Source organism: Lissotriton helveticus, chromosome 9 (assembly GCF_964261635.1).
Source record: "Lissotriton helveticus chromosome 9, aLisHel1.1, whole genome shotgun sequence".
Classification (NCBI taxonomy): Eukaryota; Metazoa; Chordata; class Amphibia; order Caudata; family Salamandridae; genus Lissotriton; species Lissotriton helveticus.
The window spans coordinates 129,427,661-129,454,091 of NC_136070.1; the positions used below are offsets into that span (position 1 = coordinate 129,427,661).

A 26,431-nucleotide genomic window follows, 5' to 3' on the forward strand; every position below is an offset into this window, starting at 1 on the left:
GAGTAGGCCAAGAAATAGTACTCCTAGAAAATATTTGTAAACTGCATTTTAGCATGAGCAAATATGCAGGTATAGATTTGCTCATGCGAACATTTGAGTGTTTGCAAGTTTGCTGTCCCTCCAACCACTTTTTTCCCCAACCCTGGAAGAAGTTTTACATCTGCCATTGCCAGGAGTACATTTCCATCCTCTCTCAGTATGGTACTCTAAGTTTAAAGAAGAGTTGGTGAAAACCCTTAAAACATGCAAGTTAGTAGGTTTGCACAGACTCAAAAGGGCATTGTAACCCTGGAAATGTTGCTTAATATTACCTTCAGCCCCAGTATGTAGATCTGCAGAAACATGGTAACATAAGAGAATTGCTAGTATTCAAACCCTACTTATTTCAGAGCTCTTATATCATGAGATTGCTGCCAAAATTTGTCGCCGCATTACATTGCATAAAAGGGACAAGTGGATTTTGTTACAGGACAAGTAGATTTATGAAGCAACCTGCCTCATGGACAAGTGGATATTTTATTAAATTCCACACCCCTGCCTACAAATAATTTTGCACTGGGGAAGCTGCGAAATTAACAGGATTTGATATCTACAACAATAAAGATTTTTGAATTCCCAAAAGTTTTACATTTGCACCAGTACATAGGAATAGGTTTACAGTTGTAAGTGTTCAAATTGTTTTGGGAATCAGACTTTATAGATTTGTAAACAGCTCTATATTTTGCTGATTGCTGTAATGTGATGTGGTGGTGTGAATGGAACATTGTAGATGGTCTTTTGTTAAGTGATGTAAAAAAATAGAGAGGCGGTCTAACCAGCAGGCATTTACAACAATCCAGCTTGCTGAGGACCAATGACAAAATAAGTGTCTTGACAGTGTGGAAAGAAGAGCTTGAAACAATGGACTTATGTTAAGAACATGAAATCCTGGGGCAGAGGCTATAGTGGTTATTAACTTCAAGATGTTCATTTTAGAATCTAAGTGTGTGCCACTTCTGGTAGAGGAATTTAGGGTCAGGGTGATGAGTGTGGGCGAGTGAACCGGAAAGGACCAACATATGCAGGAGTTGGCAGGAAAACATGGGTGAACGGCCATCGGGTGGCATATGGCCGTGAGGCATAATGAGAGTTTTTCCTTGAAATCAGTAATGTGGGGAAAGAAAGGAGCTGTTGCTGCCATGTGAGGATATGAAAAGCGAGCCTTCTGAGACGTATACTGGCGAGGAGTAGAAGAGGACAGTCAGGAGCAGGAGACAACATTTTCAGTCAGAGAGATAGGATGTAAACCATTTGAGTAATACCAACACTGATTACAGTATATAGAAAGGTGTAGTGACCAACATAACTGAATGACGAGAGGTGGTTGTGATAGAGAGAGTGTATGAAATTGTTAATGCACCAAATAGCCATTTACACAGCATTGTGAAGACATTAAATTGAAATGGATCAAGTAGATTGTGAGATGTGGGAAAGCGTGCGAAACGAATAAATACTAATTGTACCACAATTTTGTTTTTGTAAAGACGATTTGGTGATTGACCCCAGGGATCTACTGAGTCCTGTGATGAAGTGACTTCCAATATTGTGACTCTTGAGCTTGTGGCATACAACCAAACACTCACAATCTGTCTCGAATCACAAGCATACACAAAGATGCACATGCAGGAATGCATGCAAAAACACAAACATAGACATATGAATGCTGCGCCCTATATTGATCAGTTACCTCCACGTCTGCAGCTACTAAATCTATTTCCTACTTTAGAACTTGCATTGCACCTCTCAACTCCTAAACGGCTGGCCCTGTGCTCGAACACACACAGAGTGTCAATAGCCAGGTTGAGCAACAGCACAATGTCATACAGAGTGTGACATGGAACCTGTCAGTGACCAGATGCCTTAGGTGCCAGGTGTTATGATGCTCTGCACTTGGCAGCCAGGCACCTAGTCTGCCCACCTGCCTATGTCCTCCAGTTCCTGCATGTTCCAGCCTGATCCTGTGACACCGCCACGGTCTGGGTTTTCCCGCTCATGGTTCTTCCCACCAACAGAAGCCCCGCCCACCCCAGGACCTATTCAATGTAGGCCACAGCACGACCGCACTAGTAGGTACCTAGTCTGCCACTTGCCTCCAGTTCCTGCTTGTTCCAGCCTGATCCAGTGACACCGCCGCTGCCTGGGATTTAATGCAGGCCATAGATCGGGAATGCAGCGGGCACACCTTTAGCACTAGAAAGGCATGCCATAGGCAAGCTCAGCTGCGCCTGGACCGTGCCCAGCACCATGACCCCTGCCCCTCCTGCCCCTCGCATATACACCATCATCGATCTCTGCGCCGTAGATGGCGCAACAAACACTGCCACCGCACCGACCCACAGTAGGACCTTTCACCGGCACTTACTGCCACTTCACCTGCCCCGAACACACCACTGACACCACCTAAACAAAAACATCAACTCACATATGCCCTTCTCAACACAAGTTCACTATATAAACACACCACCAAGATTTGGGACCCCCATCTCCACCCTCACAACCGATGTCTTCTTCCTCACTGAGACCTGGCTCAATCCCGCTTCCGTGCCAGACATGGTCACTGCAATACCCAAATGATGCAAAATCACCCGCCGTAGCCCTCAGTGCCGCCACCGACAACATCCGAGCCCTACTCAACCGTGGAGAGACTGTAGCTCTGATCCTCCTCGACCTCTCGGCAGCCTTCAATATGTTCTCCCACCACACACTCATCACAAGGCTGCACAGCCTAGGCAACCGAGGAGCCGCTCTCAGATGGACCGTGTCTTTCCTTACCGGAAGACCGCAAAAAGTTTGTCTTCCCCCTTTCACCTCCGAATCCAAGGAAATTAGCTGTGGAGTACCCAAAGAATCCTCGCTCAGCCTCACCCTCTTCAACACTTATATGCAGGGCCAGAGGAATTATGCGAGTCTGCGGCTGTAGCGAATTTAGCCTAATTATAGATTTGTTGCATTTGCTACATAATCCATCATCTGCCACATGATCTGCAGATTAAAAAATATATATATATATAGCTCAAAAGGTTTAAAAGTTAGTAAAAATGCAGCGAAATGTGTTGCTGCGCAGTGGAAGGCCCTTTACAAAGTGGGACTGGTCACCTTTCTGTTGTCTATTGCTATATTTGGATGTTAAACTAGTACTAATGAGGTGCAACCATTGCCCAGACAGTGTTACTAAGATTAAGAATGACGAATTAATACCATTACAAAATGTGCCGTATTATGCCTCATAATTTGCCTTTTCTTTCAGCATAATTTACTCAATCGTGCCGCATAATCTGGCCCTCTTCTGCCATATAAATCCTGTGGCCCTGCTTATATGACACCTCTGGCCAACATCGCCAAAACCTATGGACTCAACGCCATATCCTATGCTGACGACACACATCCTCTCCCTCTTCAAAGTCAGCACCAATACAAAGACCAACTTACATAACTGCATGACAGATGTCGCCAACTGGATGAAGGACAACTGCCTGAAGCCCAATACGGACAAGACGGAGGTATTGTTTGTCAGAAACAAAAGCTCCCCATTGGACGCATCCTGGTGGCCCTCAGAACTTGGCCCTACTCCTATCCCCACTGATCATACTACGAACCTAGGAATTATTCAGGACATCAAGGTAACAATGACAAGTCAGGTCAACTCTGTCTCCTCCTCCTGCCTAATCATCTGCATGCTTCGAAAGATATTCAAATGGCTAACCCAAAGTTCAAGACGTACGTCACCCAAGCCCTCATCTCCAGCCGTCTGGACTACGGCTGCGCTCTCTACGCAGGGACCTCAGCTCACTTCCTCAGACAACTACAGGCCATACAGAATGCCGCAACCAGACTCGTCCTGGATCCCTCCGAGACAAACGCACATCACCCCCTCCTCAGAGAGCCATTGGCTCCTTGAAAGAAAAGATACCAGTTCAAGTGCCTGACCCACACATACAAGGCCCTACACAACTGCAGACCCGCCTTCTTGAACCACAGCGTGTACTTCCATCAGACCACCAAACCTTCGCTCAGCTTCTCTTTCTCTAACCCTCACCCTCCCAACCCCCACAGACATGGCAGATGAAAATGTTGCTCCTTCTCCTACCTAGCAACGGAGGCCTGGAACGAGCAACCCTTTCATCTACAGACCTCTACAGCTCTTTCAGATTTCCAAAAGACCCTGAAGACCTGGCTACTCAATTGGACACTCTGCCAGCGCTTAGCTACTCACAGGTGACAAGAAAAACTCTACAAATCTGATTGATTGAGAAGAGGATGAGATTTCAACTACCAGCTCTCTACTAGTACCCCATTATGTCCGCCTGTTCAAACACTCATGAAATGAGTAAGAGTTGGTGGCTTCTTGGTCAATAACCAGACAGTTCAACTTGACTTTTGTTGTCACTCTTGAAGTCTGTAACAGTGGCAAACTGCTGCAGAAGATGGTGCCTCACCGCTATTGCCCTCAGAGTGACAGCAAACACTTCTAATCAGACTCTACCTAAAAGCATTACAGGTGGGCCGCCACACCTCGAGACCAAGATATTTTCTGCATACCTTGATTTACCTTGGAAACATTTGTCTCACTTTTCATACCAATAACTTAGCTTGTATTGTTTTGTAAACACATAAGCAGGATCTGTTGGCATTATAGAAGGCAAGTCAAATGAAATAAATGGAACTATAAGGTCATTAGATTTCTGTATCACAAGAATTACTGTACCCTGACATCTTCCCAATAGGGTCCCCCTCGGGTGAACAGAAAGTAGTTGTACAGATCACTCTTCTGATGTGAGAAATACATCTCTGTTGCAAGGTTGATCATCCATGGCCGGCCATCCCCACGTACACGCAGCACGAGAGTGTTGAAGTTAGACCAATCGTGGTGCTTCTTACGATCAAAAGCCCCCTAGCAGGAAATAAAATATTCATTTCTGTTAGAGTCTTTCGCAAGATCATTTATTTTCTTTAGAAAAATTACTCTTAGTACTCAATTGAGCATACAAATTTTGCATAACCACTAAACTTGACAATTTGAGAAAATATTCCTAAAAAAACGAAATAACGAGACACCACAGCAGTATAAAAAACCCTACTTTATTTAACTCGAATTTGAAAGAGTATGAGACCCAGGGGCCTGGACTGAGTTGGAGTGGAGCTGTAAAGGTAGGCAGATAACACAATTTCAAACTGATTCAATTGGTAAAATGCTTTTCAAGTAGGAAATACATTTGCCTGGCAAATATTTGCTTCGCATGCCAATTAACCTCTGAACTTTGACAAAATGATTTCAATGGACACCTTTTAGTCACCCATATGAATGTTAATTCATGTTGCGGTTGTAAAATCAGCGTGCTAAACCCTGTTAACATGGTTTATCCTAGGATGGGAATCTCCCCCTAGTGACAGGAGGTTTGGATTCTAGTAAAGACACGGGCAAGATTATGACAGAATCATCTTTACTGTATTTCTCTAGCAGCAAATAAATAAATACATATAACATGGATGAGAATAAAGGCCAACTTTAAAAAAACAAATTAGGGAGTTTTATATAGCGCGAACTTGACCCAAATCAGGTATCCGAGCGCTTCACATAGCGACAGTTGAATTATATGAGGACACCTTCATTTTTGTTAGGCACAGGGATATTAACTGATTTGCCCAGAATCACAGCGTCATTGCAGAGACTTTAACCCGGTTACCCAGACTCGAGGTCAACCGCCCTAGTCGTTAGGCCAACTCCTCTCTTAACAGATAAACAGAGGTCAGCAGTCTAGTGTGCCTATGTTGTCATAGTGAGTGCACCAATTACAGTCCAGTGCAGTGCAGTGTATAATAGTATCTGCAGAGCAGAAACCGTCCTCTTCTTTGCTCAGTCAGAAAAATATACTTCAACCTGAACGTATGATAAAATAAGAATAATGCATAAAACATTTAAACAATGGCATCCAACAGGGCAATCCTGAAGATGATGATCATCCTCACTGGCGTAACGAAAAGTGAGGGGGCCTCCCTGCACAGTACTTAGGAGGGCCCCCTCCGGGCTCAATCAGGACCGGCCAGAGTTCAGTGCTGAGGGGGCCCCTTGGAGCTAGGGGACCCCCGCACCGCGTGGGCTGTGGGGGCCTTTGTTACGCCCCTGATCATCCCCATGAAGGTTCAACCCATCTCTCCATGTAAAGAAATCATCCATTTCGATTAAACTGAAACAGAAATTAGAGATTGTAAAATGGGAGAGGACAGCAGGGATAATTTTCGTCTCTGTGTCTTCAATAGAATACAAACCTCCCGTCACTTTAGTGGGCTAGATGTAATTTCTATTACAAAACCAGAGGCCTGATTATGACACGTTTGAAGCTTGGAGATAACATCACAAGATACATGTGCAATAGGCTTATAATAAAATGTTTTAAGTTAGATTAATTGGACCAATCTACTGTTTTTAAAATGTTCAAGGAGTCCCGCAGAAACAAATGCCTTGATGCCATAGTTCCTCTAAAGGAATGAGAACCAAACATAAATAGGTCAATATCGGCTTCATCTATAATCCATCTCATCCATCTGGTTAGAGTAACTGGAGATACTGGTTTGACAGGGGGGTTAGAAGGAAATTAGCAATTGAAATGTTGAAGAGGGACGAAAAGCAGAAATTTAGGATACAGAACAATGGAGACATGCAGCCACAGATACGTTTATGCAATCATGAAACGCTGGATAAAATATATATGAGGATACCGTTTTGGTACTTATGGTTACATAGAAGGTAACTCCCTGAGGGGAAAAAGATTTGTTATCACTATCCAAACCCCTGACATCCGAAACTCTTTTAAATAAAATCAAACATAACAGCACGGTCTGCTGGGCAGACAACTGTTTTTGAGAAAGAAACTTGGCCAAGAAAAGAGAAAGTCTAATGCCACCTTTACATCCCACAGAACTGAATATTTTGGTCATGGGGTGATCTTTAGACAAACTGATTTCATAGCTCTGCAAAATTGGAAATGTTTACCTACTGGCTCTGCTTTGACTAGGATGTGACCAGCAGAAAATGCTGATCATTAAGAATTCAGTTCTGTAAGCTTTGCCTGCTGTGAAGAGGGAAACCAAAAAGATGACAACCTCTCCCAGAGGAGCCGATGTAGGATCATTTGCTTGTTCCACTCACCAGCTACCCCAGGCATATTTATAAACGGATTGAGTGGAAGGTGCCCAGGAGTCGTTGATAATGGACACTATCTTCTTTGAAAGGTCAGAGACATGCCAGGCTGACCTACAATCTTCCACACCATTATTTGAAGGGGCCCTTGAAGAATCAGATTGTGTTGGCATCCCTGAGGATCCATAATCAGAAGAGGAAAGACGGGGAAGAGTTGTGGAAAATCTACAGACAGGTCCAGAAGTTGAGGGAGCCATACTTGGGATGGAATCCAGCTGTAAAAGCAGGGAACCTTCCGATTGAGGTGAGAAGCAAAAAGATCCACTTGTATTGGGCTCCAGAGAAGAAGAATTTTGCTGAAAACACTGGGATTCAGAGACTAATAACTCCTGTCCAAAACATACATTGAACCCTAATACCCTACTGAGTTTGAAAAACCTGGAAGGTATTCTGCTTAAAGGAAAATTCCCTTGTCAACACAATGCAAAATTTCTTTCGACAAATCTGCCAACCCTGTGGATCTGACACCCACTTGTTGGTTTATACATTCGACAGCAGAAATGCTGTCCATTCTGAGAAGAACACAAGAGTTTATTTGCAACTTGGTTAGACTTTTTACAGCAATAGTACCCGAGAATGATTCTAAGCAATTTATGAGCAACTGAGTTTCTTCATAGCCACCACTTTCCTCTTGTGCTAGTCTCTCCACACTTTTCTCCCCAACCAGATATTCTTGCATCGGATTCTAACATGATATCTGGAGCATAGCCAAAAATGAATTTTCCACTTCAGGTATCCATCTGGGAGAGCAACCACTCCAACTACGCCTTTGAATCTGTGGAAATGGAGACTAATGCGGAGTATGGCAGGCCTTTGTGTTTATGATGTGTCTTGAGTGGTTGAAGAGTAATGAAGATGAGCTGAGAAGATTGCCTGTATGGATGAAGACAACAACCCCACTATCCTTGCTAACCTTCTGAGAGAAATCATGTTTAGTTTGACAACTGATTGAATCTCCTCCTTGATCAACTTTATTTTCTCCTGTGGAACAAAAAGAGCAGCTTTCACTCAGTCGATCATGAACTCGAGAAACTGAATCGTTTGAGAGGAAAACAGTACAGATTTCTTTTGGTTTATCACAAAACCAAATCTCTGAAGTAGAGAAATTGCCCATTGGACATGAGTATGTAACAACCGCTGTGAATGTGCCATCAGCAACATCCTGTCTAAATAAACTATTAGTCCGACCCCATGCGATCTCAGAAGTAACACCACTGGTTTCAGGATCTTTGTGAAGCACTGTGGGGCAGAGGAAAGGCTGAAGGGTAGAGTTTTGAATTGGAACCTTTCGTTTGTGCCACAGGAAATTCAGACATTGTCAGTGTGAATGATTAATTGCTACTGAAAGATAAGAATCTCTGACATCTATTTTGGCAAACTAGTTCCCAGCCTTTAAGGAATCTCAAAGACAATGTACTCCTTCCATCTGAAAGGGTCTGTATAGAACAAAACTGTTCAGTAGTTTTAAATATATAACTGGTCGACAGCCTTCATCTGCTTTTTTGACTAGAAAGAGATTGCCAAGAAATCCTTGAAAATGTAAAGACATTTTCTCTATGGCTCCTTTGAGCCACAAGTCTTGAATTTCTTGTTTTATTGATTGCCTGTCTAAGACAGAGTACCATTGGTCGGGTAAGAGGTAACTGAAGAGGTTGAGAATAAAATTCTATCTTGTAACCCTGGATAGCTTGCAGAATCCATTGATCTGACATGATTGACCTCCAATTGCGACAAAAGAGCCTGTCACCTAACCTTCTTGGGGGAAAAAAAAAGATTAAAAATTATTTGACCAACCATTATTGCCCAGGAATGTCGTCTGCCACACTGAAATCTTCCTCGAACTTTTTTGTTTGTTGAGGGAAGAATGGATCCTGTCCAGGGTTGTGACTGAAGCTAGGTGTGAGAATCCCCTTTAGGGTCGTAAAAGAAAGGCTTGAAAGAGTTCTGTTGAGAGACGGCAGAAGACTGAGCTGGACCTGAACCGACTCTTGCATAAACACTTGGTGCAAAAACCTTCTTTAGTTTTTGCCGACCCTCTTCGAGAGATGTAAAAGTTTGGAGATAACCAAACGGATGCCCTTCAGCTTCTGCCACCAACTCCTTCCCTGCCATCTCTGCTAGTTTCTGGTCTATTCTCATAAGCAGAGTCTTTCTTCTCACAGAAATAGCAGAGTTGGCATGGTTTAATAAATATATAACATGTGGACTGCATCCTCTAACAATAGCTAAATTCACTGGGGTCCCTGTGAGAGCGGAATCCTCTGTTGCGTTTATATTGGCAAACACACAAAGCTTTATCTATTCCCTTCTCAGGATCTTTACCTTTTTTTTTTATAGAAAAGCTACCACAGCCGGGTACACATCAGGAGTGGATGCAAGCTTATGAGGGAGAAGGGTGAAAAAAACACCAAAAAACTGTTGATAGACAGAATGCAGAACAATGTCATATATTCACCCCAGTACAGAGATCTGGGCCTAAATCCATCGTTTTTTGGCTCACCCTGCCATTCCAGTTTGAACCGAGCCATATGCAAATCAGTCTTGACCCTGTGCCCCATGGGAACAGTCCAGCCCGAACTGCCAAGCCAGGTCCTCCCTGGATTGGAAACAAGCATCCTAGGACCGGTTTCGGGCTTTAAGCCCTCATCAGCCAGGATAGCTTGATTCCAGTGGCATGGAGAGCACGGGGTGAGTGAGTGCAATGTTCAACACTCTGTCTATCATACCCTTTGGTTGTGCTTTGTTTGCCCTAAGTAGGCAGGGTATGCCCAGACGTGGGTCCCTTGCTCACTTTGCCACTGTATTCAAGCTATCCTGGCTGATGATAGCTGATAGCCAGAAACCGGTCCCAGGATGTTTGTTTCCGGTCCAGGGAAGACATGGCTTGACAGATCGGGCTGGACTGTTCCCATGAGGCACAGGGTCAGACTGATTTGCATATGGCCATGTCTGAACTGGGGTGGCGGAGTGAGCTAAAGAATGATGATGAATTAAACCCAGATCAGTTGACTGGGGGTGAGTGCTTGCAATATTCAACACTCGGTCCATCATCCCCTTTGGTTTTGCTATGAGGGTGAAGGGATCTGTGGCAATCTGCCCCTAATTTATTTCTGGTTGCCTTGTCCATTGGCCTCCTGATCTAATAAACAACAAAAACTGAAACTAAGGAGGATGGATGATCTCGGGTGAGTAATAACATCTCTTAAGGCAGAGAACAAAAACAAATAAATAAGGATTCCAGTAGCAAGAATGACCACTTTAAAGAAAACACCTTTCCTCAGAAAAGAACCTCAGAGTGCAATGTTTCATGTACTGCCTCTCAGCTGAGTGAAGAGAGGAAACAGACGCATGCACCTACGGACCCTGCTCCTGTCAAAAACCAGTACAGGCAAAAAATAGTACAAGTATGCAGCAAATAAAATAGTGACAGCAGCTTTCCCTATGCACTTCCAAGGCGGTTCCAGGGTTTGCCTGTATAGCCTTAAATTAGAAAGCATAAATGTAAGGTCATTGTTTAAATGGCAATTCCAGGAAGGCATGGGCACTGTTTATGAGAGCTTGCCATGTCTGCTCCTCGTGCATGCCCCTATCATCTAGAATGTTTTTTAAAGCCAGAAGCAACTGCCAAGTGTCCAATATAATCTTGGAGGAAGGAGAAAGACATTCTGCTGTCCACTGGACATGGCTACATCAGCTCCAACCGTCTAGCCAGCGACCTGGCTTGAGGTACACCTTCATAAGAAATTAGCAAAAGGATAGGACAGCATAAACACCTTAGGCAGCCAAGATGACCAGACTCCCCTAACCCTGCATCCTCTGTGCTGCTGGCAAGGACTATTTGTGTTGGAATACAGCAAACCAGGAGGCCAGTTTAACTTGAAACTGATTGTCACGGATATGTGTCACTGTGAATAAAAAATGCACTTTAACTTAATTTGTCGCCCTTCTCCCTCCCCCATAGGTTTGGTGCTATCTTCGATTGGTTAGATTAATTGGACCAACTGCCCCCATACATCAACGTAAGAAGTCCACTACAGTATATCCAGTGTTGCACTTGTTCAATCTTGGAGAGCTTCACTCCCATTCAGAGGAAGAGTATCTGAAAAAGGAATCGTGCTGTGATTGTATGATAGAAGCATGAATGATTTTACCACGAATGGGCATTTACCACGCATGCCTTTACCACGAAATTTCAGGTTATAGGTATGAATGGTAAAGGGGTATGTGTGGCTAACGTTGCCATTACTCCGCCTCCCCCCCCCGACAAACCCCGCCCCCTGCGTGGTCCCTTAAACTACTCCAACCTCTTCCACTGCCCGGACCCCCCCAACACTAAAAACTACTCCAAATGTCCATTCCCATCCCACTGCCCTAACACCTAAAACCATGCACCCTAAATTACACTACCCAGACCCCCGGCCACCTCTGCGCTGCCCCTTAAACTATCCCAACCCCTTCTACTTCCCTAAAATCTACCCAACCCCCCAGCCCTAAAAACTACCCCAACTGCCCATTCCCCTCCCTCTGCCCTACGGCTTAAAACCCTACACTACCCTGCACCCACGCAGTCCCTTAAACTACCCCAACCCTTTCCACTGCCCTAAAACATACAAAGACCCCCACTCTAAAAGCCTAAACCTCTGCACCTTAACTTACACTACCCCTGCGCTGTCCCTTTCTACTACCCTAAAACCCATTCTGACCACTTCAAGCCCTAAAAAAACCCTACTTACCTCACTGCGGCGTCTTCCTCCTTCCGTTTTCCAGCAGTTAGACCGTACACAGCCTTAACAACACATATGCGTGGTGGAGGCAAGCGAGGTAGAGCTTGCGTAGTCGGAACACAAGTGGTTCAGACGGCTGTGTTCCCACTGTTTCCCCTGGCCACTTGTGAGGCTACCATTTCAGCTTCTGTCCCCACTGAAATACTCTGGTTGATTTTGGCAGAGTTCTTTCATGATAACATTGTTAGCTTGATATCTTCCTTTATATCAGGCTCCTCTTTGCCTACCTTTTCATAGGAGAATAATAAGGCATTGTCGTGCGAGGAACCAGATTATTAACAAGTACTGCATGACTCTAAAACAGTTACACTGCAAACTATTAAATCAGGCTTTCCACTGGATCCCTGCCTGGTTACAATTTTTCAAACCATGGCTCCAGCAGTGGCAAATGTATATGCAATAAGTCCTTATCTAAGGGCTTAGTTCCAGCTTGCTGCAAAACCGCCTTCGTAAACCTGCTTCTAAGGAAACACTCTTTGAATCCAGGGATTATGTACAATTATCGGCCCATCTCTCTTCTTCCATTTATGCCTAAAGTGTTAGTTGTGTTAACTCTAAACGTTCCCACTACATTCTTTCCTGAAAGTTTTTCAGTCTGGCTTTGATCCTAGTTAGACTATGGAGATAGTGTTTATTTCCTCCGCCAATGATATACAAATGACACTGGATGCAGAAGGCTCTTCAACTCGGATTCTCCTCGATTTGTTGGCAGCCTTTGACACGGTCTCACAAGCGTTTACTATACAGACTTTCCATCGCAGGCATTAGAGGAGGAATGTCTTGGCCTAGTTCTCCTATTTTTTAATCTCTAGATCTCAAGCAGTCCAGCTACTCTCTTTTCAGTCCACCTTCATAGGTTGATCAAGTGACATGCCACAGGGCTGTGCTTTAAACCCCACACTTTTTAACTTCTATGTCGCTCCCTTTGTGGAAAAGTAAATTTTGCCATGTTCTGTGTCACTACGTGTCATCCATCATATGTTATGTGTGCATGACCAATATGCATATGTTATTCCCCATGTCCGATTCAAGACGCAAATACAGTTGTGTCCACCTCTGGTATGTTGTTTTCCAGTCCTCGTGAATACTACGAATACCAGGCCTATGTAAAGCTACGTTGCCACGTTTCTCAGTGTGCACGTTATTTCATTATAAAGTCCCCGTTTCTAGGCCTCAAAAGGGCCTGGACATCAGATTCAGCTCCTGTCTCCTGAAGCCTCGCTGAGGAGTGATACAGCCCCCACCTGTATCCTCGACCTTTCACTTACTTCCTGCCTCGCAGTGCCCGGTGCAGCTTGGCTCTGCCTCTGAGTCTGCCAAGACTATGTTATGATTCCAGCTATCAGTTTAGTCCTCCTTCTCTGCATTCCTAAGCTACTGAACTACATCAATAGTTTCCGTCATTGTCTAGCCTATGCGGCTCCATGTTAAGAGAAATACTGTATTTAATGGTCATTTAATATTCTTCATCACGCACTACATGAAGAATAATGCATGCTCCAGTCTTAGAGTCAGTTAGCTTTTCCCCTCATGACTTCTAGTTTATATCAACATGTTCCCTAAACATCAGATACTAGATAGGGTTTAGGTACATGTCGCTCCGACCCTCCAGACTTTAGTCTCTGCTCCTAGCACAGAGTTCATAGCCCCCAGCTTCTCCTCGTAACACGTCATTACCAGTTTGCGCGCACCACCAGGTTAGAGGTCCCGGCTCCTTAGGTAGCCCCCTCCTATGTTTCCGCCCATTCATGACATATTCTGTTACGTTTGTATCACATGTCTGAGTTACGCCTTCTTTATCCCTTATCTTTCGCGACTGCTACGCGTCACGCCTTCTGCTCCACCCACTGTTACGCCTACTGCAATGTAATGCTATGTGTTTGCGCTATGTATATATGCTCGTGTATTGTTATTAAAAGTTAGCGCGCTCATCCCAGACCCAGCCCCAGCAGCTGCTGGGCCCTGTCATCCTATTCCTATGCAGGTTGTCCTGTTCCTGTCCTTGTGCTGTATTAAACCTGCAAAACTCCTACTACCTCGAATCTTGACTCTTATTTATTGAGCTATCTGTTATGATATATGTCTAGTCAAAAATAGGGTATTATTTATTTATTTACCACATAATGGCGCCCGAATAGGGACTTGCCCTTTCCCCACGCGTCGGTGAAGCCACGCCGACCCCCTGACCCTCTGCAGTCGTGACGGAACTCTTCTGCGCAGTGGCAGATATTTCTGCTCAAGTATCCCTCAGGCCCACGGAGGAGACGGAGGAGGCGGTCCAGCATCCAGACGAGACGGTGGAGGAACGCGGCGAGTCCCGACCAGAGCCCAAGCCAAGAGTCCAAGGTCCGAGGTATCCGGAGGTCCACCCGTAACTGAAGTCCGAAGTTCGTCGTCGTAGCAGTCCAGTCCAGTCCGAGGCCTTCCGTTCTTGCTGCCCGGTGAGTACCGTTACTGGGGTGGTATCTAGACAGGGTCAATTTAATTGACTCTGGTCTGTGGGTTGGTGGTACACAGTCCCACAAACGAAGTGTCCACTTCGGTGGATGCGGGTCCTGACGTGTCTCTTTAAGAGACCGGTAAGTTTCGTACTGTTTCAGCAGTGCATCTAGTTTCTGTTCTAGTCAGTTCTGTTCTCGAGAAATTTCAAGTATTTTCAGGTGGTATTCTGTTCGAACTGTTATTCATAATGTTCTTCATGTATTTTAATGTTGTGGTATGAGTGCGACGTGATTTCGTGTTTTCATTGTGTATTGTATTATGTCCAGATTATAGTCCAGTCATGCCGCTCTTCTCAAAATTACGTCAGTTAAAAACTAGAAAGGGTCTGCTGGAAGCAGCAGTTCCCGTCCCGCCCAGGGACAGTCCAGGTCACTTTATGTATCAGAAACATGGCATAAGCGCCATATTGTATCTAGCTTTATGGGTAGAATATACCAAACAGTTAGAAGAAAAGTATAGATGGCCCGTATCGGGTACATGGGATGCCGAATGCATCATGCGAGTAGAAGAGGCATTATGGAAAAAGAAGGCCAGACAATCACAGAAAGACGCCATCGAGTTATGGCGTAAAGAAGCTCATAAGAGTGTGGTATATAAATAAATAATACCGGATCTATTTTTGAATGAATGAATGAATAACAGATAGCTCAATAAAATAAGAGCCAAGATTCGAGGTAGTAGGAGTTTCTGCAGGTTTATTACAGCATAAGGACAGGATCAGGACAACCTGCATAGGAACAGAGGTGATAGGGCCCAGCAGGACAACTGGGGCCCAGCAGCTGCCGGGGCTTGATCTGGGATGAGCGCGCTAACTTTTAATAACAATACATTGACTTATATACATAGCGCAAACACATAGCATTACATTGCAGTAGGCGTAACAGTGGGTGGAGCAGAAGGCGTGACGCGTAGCAGTCGCGAGAGATAACAGTAAAGGTAGGTGTAACTGGGCGTGTACATAGACATGTGGTGCAAACGTAACAGAATATGTCATGAATGGGCGGAAACATAGGAGGGGGCTACCTAAGGAGCCGGGACCTCTAACCTAATGGTGCGCGAAAACTGGCAATGACGTATTACTAGGAGAAGCTGGGGGCTACGAACTCTGTGCTAGGAGCAGAGACTAAAGTCTGGAGGGTCGGAGCGACATGTACCTAAACCCTATCTGGTATCTGGTGTTTAGAGAACATGTGGATATAAACTAGAAGTCATGAGGGGAAAAGCTAACTTGACTCTAAGACTGGACCATGCATTATTCTATATGTAGTGCGTGATGAAGAATATTAAATGACCATTAAAACAGTATTTCTCTAACGTGGAGCCGAATAGGCTAGACAATGACGGAAACTATTGATGCAGTTCAGTAGCTTAGGAATGCAGAGAAGGAGGACTGAACTGATAGCTGGAACTATAACATACTTTTGGCAGACTCAGAGGCAGAACCAAGCTGCACCGAGCACTGCGAGGCAGGGAGTAAGTGAAGGGTCGAGGATACAGGTGGGGGCTGTATCGCTCCTCAGCGAGACTTTCAGGAGACAGGAGCTGAATCTGATGTCCGGGCCCTTTTGAGGCCTGGAAACGGGGGCTTTATAATGGAATAACGTGCATACTGAGAAACGTGGCAACATAGCTTTACATAGGCCTGATATTCGTAGTATTCACGAGGACTGGAAACTAGCATACTAGAGGTGGACACGCCTGGAATTGCGTCATTAATCGGACATGGGGAATAACATATGCATATTGGTCATGCACACATAACATATGATGGATGAGTAGGGACACAGAACATGGCAAAATTTACTTTTCCACATTCCCTCCTTGTCACTACGTTTCCATCAGGAAACATCAATTTTCATGATACCATCTATCATTTCATACAGTACCATTTGCTCGTCTCGAATTGTCTTGGAACGGGATTTAGAACGGGGCTTGGGACTAGGAATACAAGAGGTAGCACACATGCTGCAAATCGCAGGGCCACATTGTATACAGAGGCAGCAGCTAAATATGATCGCTACTGCAATACCTAGAAAGGACAGGACTTTCCATCCCCATGCGGAAATTATATTCCAGAACCAACCGGACCATGTCCAGGTGCCTGGATCTTGGTGTAACAGATGGGCAATTTTATGGAGTCTGGTTATAGCTGAATAAACAGACGGCGCGTTATTTGGAATGAAAATACAGCAACTAGATCCGATGACTCTACAGGCCCCGCCCCTATCGGCCAGTATGACGTCAAGGACGAGACGATTTTGCAAAACGACAAATCTCATAGCAGATTGTTCTTCGGTTAAGTTACCTAGAGCAGAGGCAGTCTCATTTACTACAGCTTCAAGGGTTCTTGTTAACCTACGGATCAGTTTACTATTCTGGACAGGTCCTACAAAGAAGAAGAAACCTTTATTGAAATCTGTATACTGTTCTAGAGTAGTTTCAGTATAATCGACAATTGGGGACTCCCTTCTATGTCTAATGTGTACTAGATGTGTGTTTCGGTGATAATCAGATGGGGCTAGGAAAACAGGTGGCAGTAGGAAGGCAATGTAACAGGTTCCCTCCCAATCGAGGGGCAGACGAACATATGCAGTTTGACCACAAATAAAATAAGAATGACGTGAAGCTTTGAAAACAGATTTCCCACTGTCACTATACTGGATAACAGTAGTACATTCACTATGACCTACATGTATGGAACCATAACTACGGACACATAATTCGCCTTTGACAGGTAGTACTGAAATAGCAGGTAAGTCTGGAGTAGTATCAGACTGAACATTCAGGACCATGAAATTCGAAGAATAGTTACCTAAATTGTACACTTCATTTTCTAGATCTAAACCTGTTCTGTGGGGGAAACCTTGCTTGTCTGGGAAACATGTACTGTTAAGAAAAGACATATCTGTTGAGGATGACGTTAACGTGGACCATGCTCCACACGAACCATTATGTGAGAATGGATAAGGAAAGAGTGGCAGAACTCCCTTCGGTGTCTGGAAAGGGGGGAGTCGACCACACACCCAACAATTAGTGGCATTGCTGGTCTGGTGTGAATAATGTAACATACGGATAAATGTGTTGTTACGCATAGCGAGGCGGTAAGAATATTCGTGAGGAGGCAGATCACTAAACGTGTGCTCTACTGTAGCATTAGCAGACATATTTACATGAGGAACTGGAAAATACAGATAGAACGCATAGCTGGTGCAGGAAATCAAAATGCTGATGAATAATATGAAACTCAGAAAAACGATACATTGAATTGAGTTATTACTGACTCTCTCACTATGGGGGTCTATTTTATTCATGTCAGAAACAATCTAACCGTTTCACCTAGGGGAGGACTTATACAATCAAACTGACTGACTTATTCTACTAGACCTGAGCTTTAACTTATACTCCTGCTGCGGAGTTTTCTCTAACCAGGGAGGGGTTGTAGTAATGTCTTTTGCGGGACAGTCCTTTAAAACAATGTCTTGACAGTTTTTAAAATCCTGGGAATCCTGGGAAATGTTCTTGGAGACGGGTTTCAATCCATTGAAAAGTTTTACATGAGAAAGATGGACCCACCCCTTCCTGCCTTCCAACTTGACGGCAGTACGGGTGGTCAAGAGGACCTGACGTGGCTCCTTCCAACGTGGTTCCAGCGGACTTGATCTGTCAAAATTTCTGATCATCACCAAGGAGCCTGGAACGATCTCGTGCGGTGCCACCTCGGTATTGTCTGGAAATGCGGCGGCAACCTGTGAACGACATGAGTTGAGGGCAGACATCAAGGAAGCTAGGTAATCTGTCAGCATATTACATGAAACATCGGTAATACTTCGGGGTCTAGGAGTACCCCACATGTTAGGGGGGCGGCCGAATACGACCTCATACGGGGACAGACCTGATCTGGAATGTGCGACCATGCGCATATAAAACAAAGCGACTGGCAGAGCTACTAGCCAGTCCACACCTTTTTCTTTACAAACTTTGGCAATACGGATTTTCAGGGTCTGATTATGTCTCTCGACTAGACCGGCGGCTTCAGGATGGCGTACACAATGGAACTTCCACTGGTACCCTAACAAAAGGGAAACGTGCTTCATCAACTCTGAGGAGAATGGCTGACCGTTATCAGAATATACGACTCTAGGGAGTCCGTATCTAGGGAAGAATTCACGAACCAACTGCTTGGCAGTGGTCGCGGCTGTGTAATCTGGGACTGGATATGCTTCTGTCCATCTGGACAAAGCGCATACAACTACAAGGACATACTTGAAACCTCGACATCGCTCCATCTGAATATAATCCATCTGGAGGACCTCAAAAGGGTGGTCAGGGGGCTGGAAACCACCTTGTTCCACCGGGACACTTTTACCTGGATTAAACTGACAACATATCATACAGGTACGGACTTTCTGCTTGGCTGCAGCTCGTAAATGCTTGTTGAACCAAATGTTCTGGATACTGTCTAACATAGCTTTTTCTCCTAAATGTGCTGGACTATGTGCGGTATTGATAATGACTTGAACCATAGAATCGGGGAGAAACCATGTGGCTCTACCCTTCGTTAACCATCCTTGATCTGTCTGGACCCCTCCTTGTTCAGACCATTTCTTGATTTCATCGGGAGTAGCGTGTAACTGTATATCTATGACGTCTTGTGTAGGGTCCTTAACTGTCATGCATGTAGTCGGATCTGGAGTATGTGTCATGTTAACTGGAATGTCTGGAGTCTGTGCTGTAAGCTTGGCTGTGCGATCTGCTAGATCATTACCTTGAGAAATAATGTCAGTAACTTTCGTATGTGCTTTGCACTTCATGATAGCAATAGATGTCGGTAAATGTATGGCATCTAACAGGGCTTGAATAAGGAGACCATGCTGAATCTTGGTTCCATGAGAAGTCATGAAACCTCTCTCCTGCCAGAGCACTCCGAAGTCGTGTACAACTCCGAATGCGTAACGTGAATCTGTGTAAACATTAACTTTCAGGTTCTTGGCGTGTATACAGGCTTGTGTCAGAGCGACTAGCTCTGCTGCTTGAGCGGACAGGGTATCAATACGGTGTGTTTCAATAACTTCAGTGTCAGTAGTCACTGCATACGCGGCGACTAGTTCTCCTGTACTAGTTCTCATACATGAACCATCCACATAAAGTGTCAGGTCAGGATCTGGTAACGGAATGTCTGTCAGGTCTTGTCTTGGCTTTGTCGTAATGTTAACTACTTCCACACAGTCATGTGTGTCTGGATTTGAATTAACTGATGGTAACAGTGTAGCAGGATTCAGGACGTTGCAGCGTCTAATTTCTATGTGTGGCTGGAACAGTGTCAATTCATAACCTGTTAAACGTGCAATTGTCAAGTGCTGTGTTTGTGTTCTGTTTAAAAGAACTTCTACGGAGTGTGGAACTTGTACTGTCAGGGAGTGTCCTAAAACTATGGAATCACTTTGTCTGATAGCTAGTGCTGTGGCTGCAACTGACTTGAGGCACGCAGGCAACGCCTGGGCGACTGGATCTAATGTGCTCGAAAAATAAGCACAGGGCTTGTATTGTCCTGCTTGATCTTGTGTGAGAACAGATAATGCTGTACCTTCGCGTTCAGTAACGAAAAGTGTAAAAGGCTTACTGTAGTTCGGTGTAGCTAGAACTGGAGCTTGACATAGGGCTTTCTTTAACTCGTTGAAACTAAGTGTATGGTCAGATGTCCAAGGGAGGACAGTCGATACGGCTGCCTCCTGTGTCGTTAACTGTATCAGTGGCTTGGCTAGAAATGCATACTGAGGAATCCATTGTCTACAATAAGAAGTAAGGCCGATAAAGGCACGTACCTCCTTCTGGGTTCTGGGCTGGGGAAGACTCGCTATTAACTGGATACGGTCGGGTGTCAACTGCCTACCCCTCTTGGACAGCAAGTGTCCTAAGTATACCACTTGCTGGACACAGAATTGAAGCTTCGAAGGTGACACCTTGTGCCCCATCTCGGCAAGGAAATACAAAACTGTCAGTGACGCTCGCTCGCAGTCACGTTCAGAACGGGCTGTGATCAGTAGATCATCGACATACTGGAGCAGGGCAGTGTCAGTTGGCATGTGAATGTTGTCTAGTTGTCGCTTGAGTGCTTGACTGTAAATACTAGGGCTTTCTGTGAAACCTTGAGGAGCGCGTGTAAACATATAGCTCCTTCCATTTAAACAAAATCCGAAAAGAAACTGGCTGTCTGGATGAATTGGAACACTAAAAAATGCATTCTTAAGGTCTATGACAGTGAAAAACATGGCTTCGTAATCAATAGCAGTTAACAGGGAAGAAATATCTGGGACAACTGGGTACTGAGGAATAATACATTTGTTAAGCTCTCGTAAATCAATCACTAATCGATATACTGGGGGTGCTTTTGGATCAGTACGTTTCATGACTGGAATGATCGGAGAATTACATACATTGGAGTCAGTTTCTACAACTACTCCTTGAGCCATGAGCTCGTCAATAATTTTGGATAAGGCTGCTACAGCCTCAGGTGGCAATCTGTACTGTCTGATTCGTGGTAACACTACACCTGGTTTGAGAGTCACACGATGGGGTGTGATTTGCATGTAACCTACATCAGTTGGACCTTGCGCCCATAAATGCTGCGGAACATTAGACAATCTGGAATCAAAATCTCGTAATACATAGTGACCCTTAAAGTCACGTAGGAACAGACGTATTCCCTCTGGGGAACAGCAAATAACTGCACCTAACTCTTTCAGTGTCTTAATGCCTAACAGATTTTCTGGACATGACTTAGTAAGTAACAGATCAGTAGTGCGGGACAATGGACCTACTTCTAGAGTGACTGGCTTTGATATCTCATTAACTATTGGCTTTCCTGAAAATCCAAGGGAAACATTTCTTGAGCCTGAGAGCGGAGCCCCTGGAACTTCGGCGTGACTAATTGTGGTCCTACTTGCCCCTGTATCGATCAAAAACTTTCTGTCTTTCCCTAATACTTGACTGTGAACATAGGGACCTTCTTGATCTACAGGTATCTCGATGAGAGGCAAGCCTACCTCCCTCTCTAGGCTGTTTCATGAATATGGCTGGTACTCTGGATACTCAGACTGTGCATACTGATACATCTGCGATGTAACGTGCTGTGTTGCAGCAATAGGCTGCGGTGCGGGAACTGTCTGTTGTGCATTCTGTGACTGAGGAATCTGTGAAACTTGTTCTTGTCTAGGCGGACGTGGTCTTTCTTTAGTCTTACCAGTAGCTATGTTATGTTTCAGAACTGCACACTCGTTTATAAAATGACCTGGCTGTTTACAATAATTGCAGTTCCCTTTAACGGGAGCTGCAGGATGACTGGCTTGATTCGGACCCCTCTTCTGACTGTCTTGAGGAACAGATTGTGCAACTAGCACTTTCATTTTCGTATCTTTCATACGTTTTCTCTCGTGTTCTTGCTCTTCCCTAATTCTATTCTGATGATACTGAAGCATCTGGAGCATCTGGGACGGAGTATTTGCTTGCCAGGTGCTTTCGACTTTCAAAACTCGATTTTTAATTTGTGGACTTGAATTCTCGACTAATTTGGTAACAAAAAGATGAGGGTATGACTCACTACTTGTCTTGAGACCACTATTGATACTGAAACATTTCTCAAATCTAGAATAAAAATCACTAATATCTTCATCTTGTTTCTGTTTACAGGCTGAGATTGCATCCCAGTCTTCCTTCCTAGTTGTCAATAATCTGGGTAAAACTTGAATCAGTAATTCTGGTAATTCTTTACATTTATCTCCAAGACCGGTACCTGGTACTCGTGCCTTGTCTTCAGCTTCTAGAGCTGCCCAATCGATCTTTTTCTCTCCCACCTCCCATTCTTTTTCTTTTAACTTTTCATATACCCCTGCGGGCAGCAGGACTTTTAACATTTTAATGATATCTGGGTAAGTGTATTCTCCCATACGGAGCATGTCTTTTAATTCTCTATGGAACCCTGCTGGATCTTTGTCATGACAGGGAATTAATTTCTTCATTTCAAGAAGTTCCATCTTTGATATTGGAGTGTATACAAACACTCGTTGCATTACGCCACCCGCCCCTTGGACTGGGTGGACTTCTCGTAACGGATTCTGTCTGTCTATGTAGAATGATTTACTTTCTGGGGGTGAGACATGAACAAAATGCGGGTTCAGGAACGTTCTATATTTGTGGCGCTGTTCTAGAATGACACTAATTAAATCGGTACCTAGACCTCTCCATCTATACTGGAGTAACTCGTTCAGGATATCGTGTAACGGGCCTGGATCAGAGTGTTGACCCTCATACAGAGTAATGAGGTACTGGACCATATACATACCCACCAGTCGTTGCTCGGCTGGGGGCAATTTCAGAAACATTTGTGCCACTATTTCGTCTGGAAAAGTGGTAGAATCAGTAATCCATCGGACTGCTGATCGGGCTAGTTCTTGTTCATGCATGGTACTTAATTCACTATAACCGATTCGTGATTTCAGAATGTGATCGGTAGCTTGAAATACTTGTTCTAGAGAACCTTGTTCTGGTGCTGAATGATGACAAATAGACTTGTGTTCTAGGCGTAAATGGCGATCTGGAAATCTAGATTTTCCTACATACGCTATTCTGGCGGGATTCTCGTCTTCCTCTTCTTCGGGATCAGAGATACTTTCTTTCTCGCTTACTTGTGCTGCTTTACGCTGGTCGTGTAACCTTATTATTTCTTTACGAATTTTCTTGTACATACTCTCCATAGCACCGACGGTCTTGTGCTTACCCTCGGCTATATTATCACTCCACCTTGTCAGGATTTTCATCTCGGCGGAATCTTTAGACGGGTAATCTTGTTCTCTTATTAGACAATTGATCAGGAACTTTAATATCATGAGCTGAATCTCGGCTTTTCTTTGAGACATAATCTCGCCAATACTTTCTGGATCATCCCCTGTACGGATAAAACGATATATTCTGTCTAGATCTTCTTTCATATTCGGTAAGGTGACTAGATACTCGGTCACTTTTCTTACGCGGAATGAATATAAAACCATATTATCCTCGCCTGGGACTGGATCATAGCAACATTCGGCAAGGGATTTTCTTATTTCTGCAACAGACTGATATCTAGGCGTACGCTGTGATGCTTGTGCATGTAATTCGGCTAACGTTAAACGCTTGTGTGGCGGCGGGGTTTGAGGAGGACCTCCTCCTGCGGCCCCTAGACTAGAATCGTCGACCGACATTCTTCGTGGCGGAGCGGGAAGTTGAAACGCTGGCTGGACCGGGGGTACCGTAGCAGGTACTCCGGTGTCTGGAAGAGCGGGAAGTGCCTGATTTACAGGGACTGGCGGAGCGCGAACAGGATTTGCATATTCTGGGACTGTGTCGTCCAAATAGGACGAAATAAAAATATCAGCTGCGGTCTGTTTGTGACGTAGCTTGGTCGGAACTAATGGCGGCGGGAAATTACTGGATGCCTCTGGGGTCGCTTTTGGCAAGCCCTCGGCAAGAAGAGGATACATACCCTTAATAAGGGCATGCCTCTGTCTGTCTGACTGTTCGGCTTTGACTTGTTCACCTATCTCGATTAATTCTCTTTCTTGGGCTCGTTCCTGGGATTCTCTACTTAACTCCGACTTTCTGACTTCCTTTTCGGTTCTTCTATGCGCTTCTTTACGCCATAACTCGATGGCATCTTTCTGTGACTGTCTGGCTTTCTTTTTCCATAATGCTTCTTCTACTCGCATGATACATTCGGCATCCCATGTACCCGATACGGGCCATCTATACTTTTCTTCTAACTGTTTGGTATACTCTACCCATAAATCTAGATACAATATGGCGCTTATGCCATGTTTCTGATACATAAAATGACCTGGACTGTCCCTAGGCGGGACAGGAACTGCTTCTTCTAATAAACCCTTTCTAGTTTTTAACTGTCGTAACTTGGAAAGGAGCGGCATTGTAAACTTGAATCGAAACACAATACAATACACAAAGAACAACAATTGGGAAAACAATTCAGGCATACCACGATATTGGAAATACATTGAACAACATCATAACATAACAGTTCGGACAGAATACTACCTGAAAATACTGAGAACAGAAACAGAACAGATTTTCTCGAGAACGGAACAGACTAGAGTTACTGGATGCACTGCTGTAACAGTACGGAACATACCGGTCCCATAAAGGGACGCATCAAGACCTGTATCCACCTAGGTGAACACTTCGTTTGTGAGTCTGGGCACCACCAACCCACGGACCAGGAGTCAATTTAGACTGACCCTGTCTAGATACTACCCCAGCAATGGTACTCACCGGGCAGCACGGAACGGAAGGCCTCGGACGGGACTGGACTGCTACGACGACGAACTTCGGACTTCGGACTTCAGTTACGGGTGGGCCTCCGGATACCTCGGACCTTGGACTCTCGGCTTGGGCTCTGGTCGGGACTCGCCGCGTTCCTCCACCGTCTCGTTTGGATGCTGGACCGCCTCCTCCGTCTCCTCCGTGGGCCTGAGGGATACTTGAGCAGAAATATCTGCCACTGCGCAGAAGAGTTCCGTCACGACTGCAGAGGGTCAGGGGGTCGGCGTGGCTTCACCGACGCGTGGGGAAAGGGCAAGTCCCTGTTCGGGCGCCATTATGTGGTATATAAATAAATAATACCGGATCTATTTTTGAATGAATGAATGAATAACAGATAGCTCAATAAAATAAGAGCCAAGATTCGAGGTAGTAGGAGTTTCTGCAGGTTTATTACAGCATAAGGACAGGATCAGGACAACCTGCATAGGAACAGAGGTGATAGGGCCCAGCAGGACAACTGGGGCCCAGCAGCTGCCGGGGCTTGATCTGGGATGAGCGCGCTAACTTTTAATAACAATACATTGACTTATATACATAGCGCAAACACATAGCATTACATTGCAGTAGGCGTAACAGTGGGTGGAGCAGAAGGCGTGACGCGTAGCAGTCGCGAGAGATAACAGTAAAGGTAGGTGTAACTGGGCGTGTACATAGACATGTGGTGCAAACGTAACAGAATATGTCATGAATGGGCGGAAACATAGGAGGGGGCTACCTAAGGAGCCGGGACCTCTAACCTAATGGTGCGCGAAAACTGGCAATGACGTATTACTAGGAGAAGCTGGGGGCTACGAACTCTGTGCTAGGAGCAGAGACTAAAGTCTGGAGGGTCGGAGCGACATGTACCTAAACCCTATCTGGTATCTGGTGTTTAGAGAACATGTGGATATAAACTAGAAGTCATGAGGGGAAAAGCTAACTTGACTCTAAGACTGGACCATGCATTATTCTATATGTAGTGCGTGATGAAGAATATTAAATGACCATTAAAACAGTATTTCTCTAACGTGGAGCCGAATAGGCTAGACAATGACGGAAACTATTGATGCAGTTCAGTAGCTTAGGAATGCAGAGAAGGAGGACTGAACTGATAGCTGGAACTATAACATACTTTTGGCAGACTCAGAGGCAGAACCAAGCTGCACCGAGCACTGCGAGGCAGGGAGTAAGTGAAGGGTCGAGGATACAGGTGGGGGCTGTATCGCTCCTCAGCGAGACTTTCAGGAGACAGGAGCTGAATCTGATGTCCGGGCCCTTTTGAGGCCTGGAAACGGGGGCTTTATAATGGAATAACGTGCATACTGAGAAACGTGGCAACATAGCTTTACATAGGCCTGATATTCGTAGTATTCACGAGGACTGGAAACTAGCATACTAGAGGTGGACACAACTGGAATTGCGTCATTAATCGGACATGGGGAATAACATATGCATATTGGTCATGCACACATAACATATGATGGATGAGTAGGGACACAGAACATGGCAAAATTTACTTTTCCACAAGAGAACCGAAAAAGAAATCAGAAAGTCAGAACTA

At 44.7% G+C, this 26,431-nt stretch overlaps 1 protein-coding gene across 1 annotated transcript in view; it reads right to left on the minus strand.

Moving 5' to 3' along the window:
* Positions 1 to 26,431, minus strand: part of NDUFAF1 (NADH:ubiquinone oxidoreductase complex assembly factor 1) — a 75,932-nt gene that overhangs the window by 11,031 nt on the left and 38,470 nt on the right. Inside the window, exon 3 of the mRNA XM_078659619.1 lies at positions 4,745 to 4,930. Coding sequence (XP_078515745.1) covers positions 4,745 to 4,930 — 186 coding nt within the window. The remainder of the gene's footprint in view (positions 1 to 4,744; positions 4,931 to 26,431) is intronic.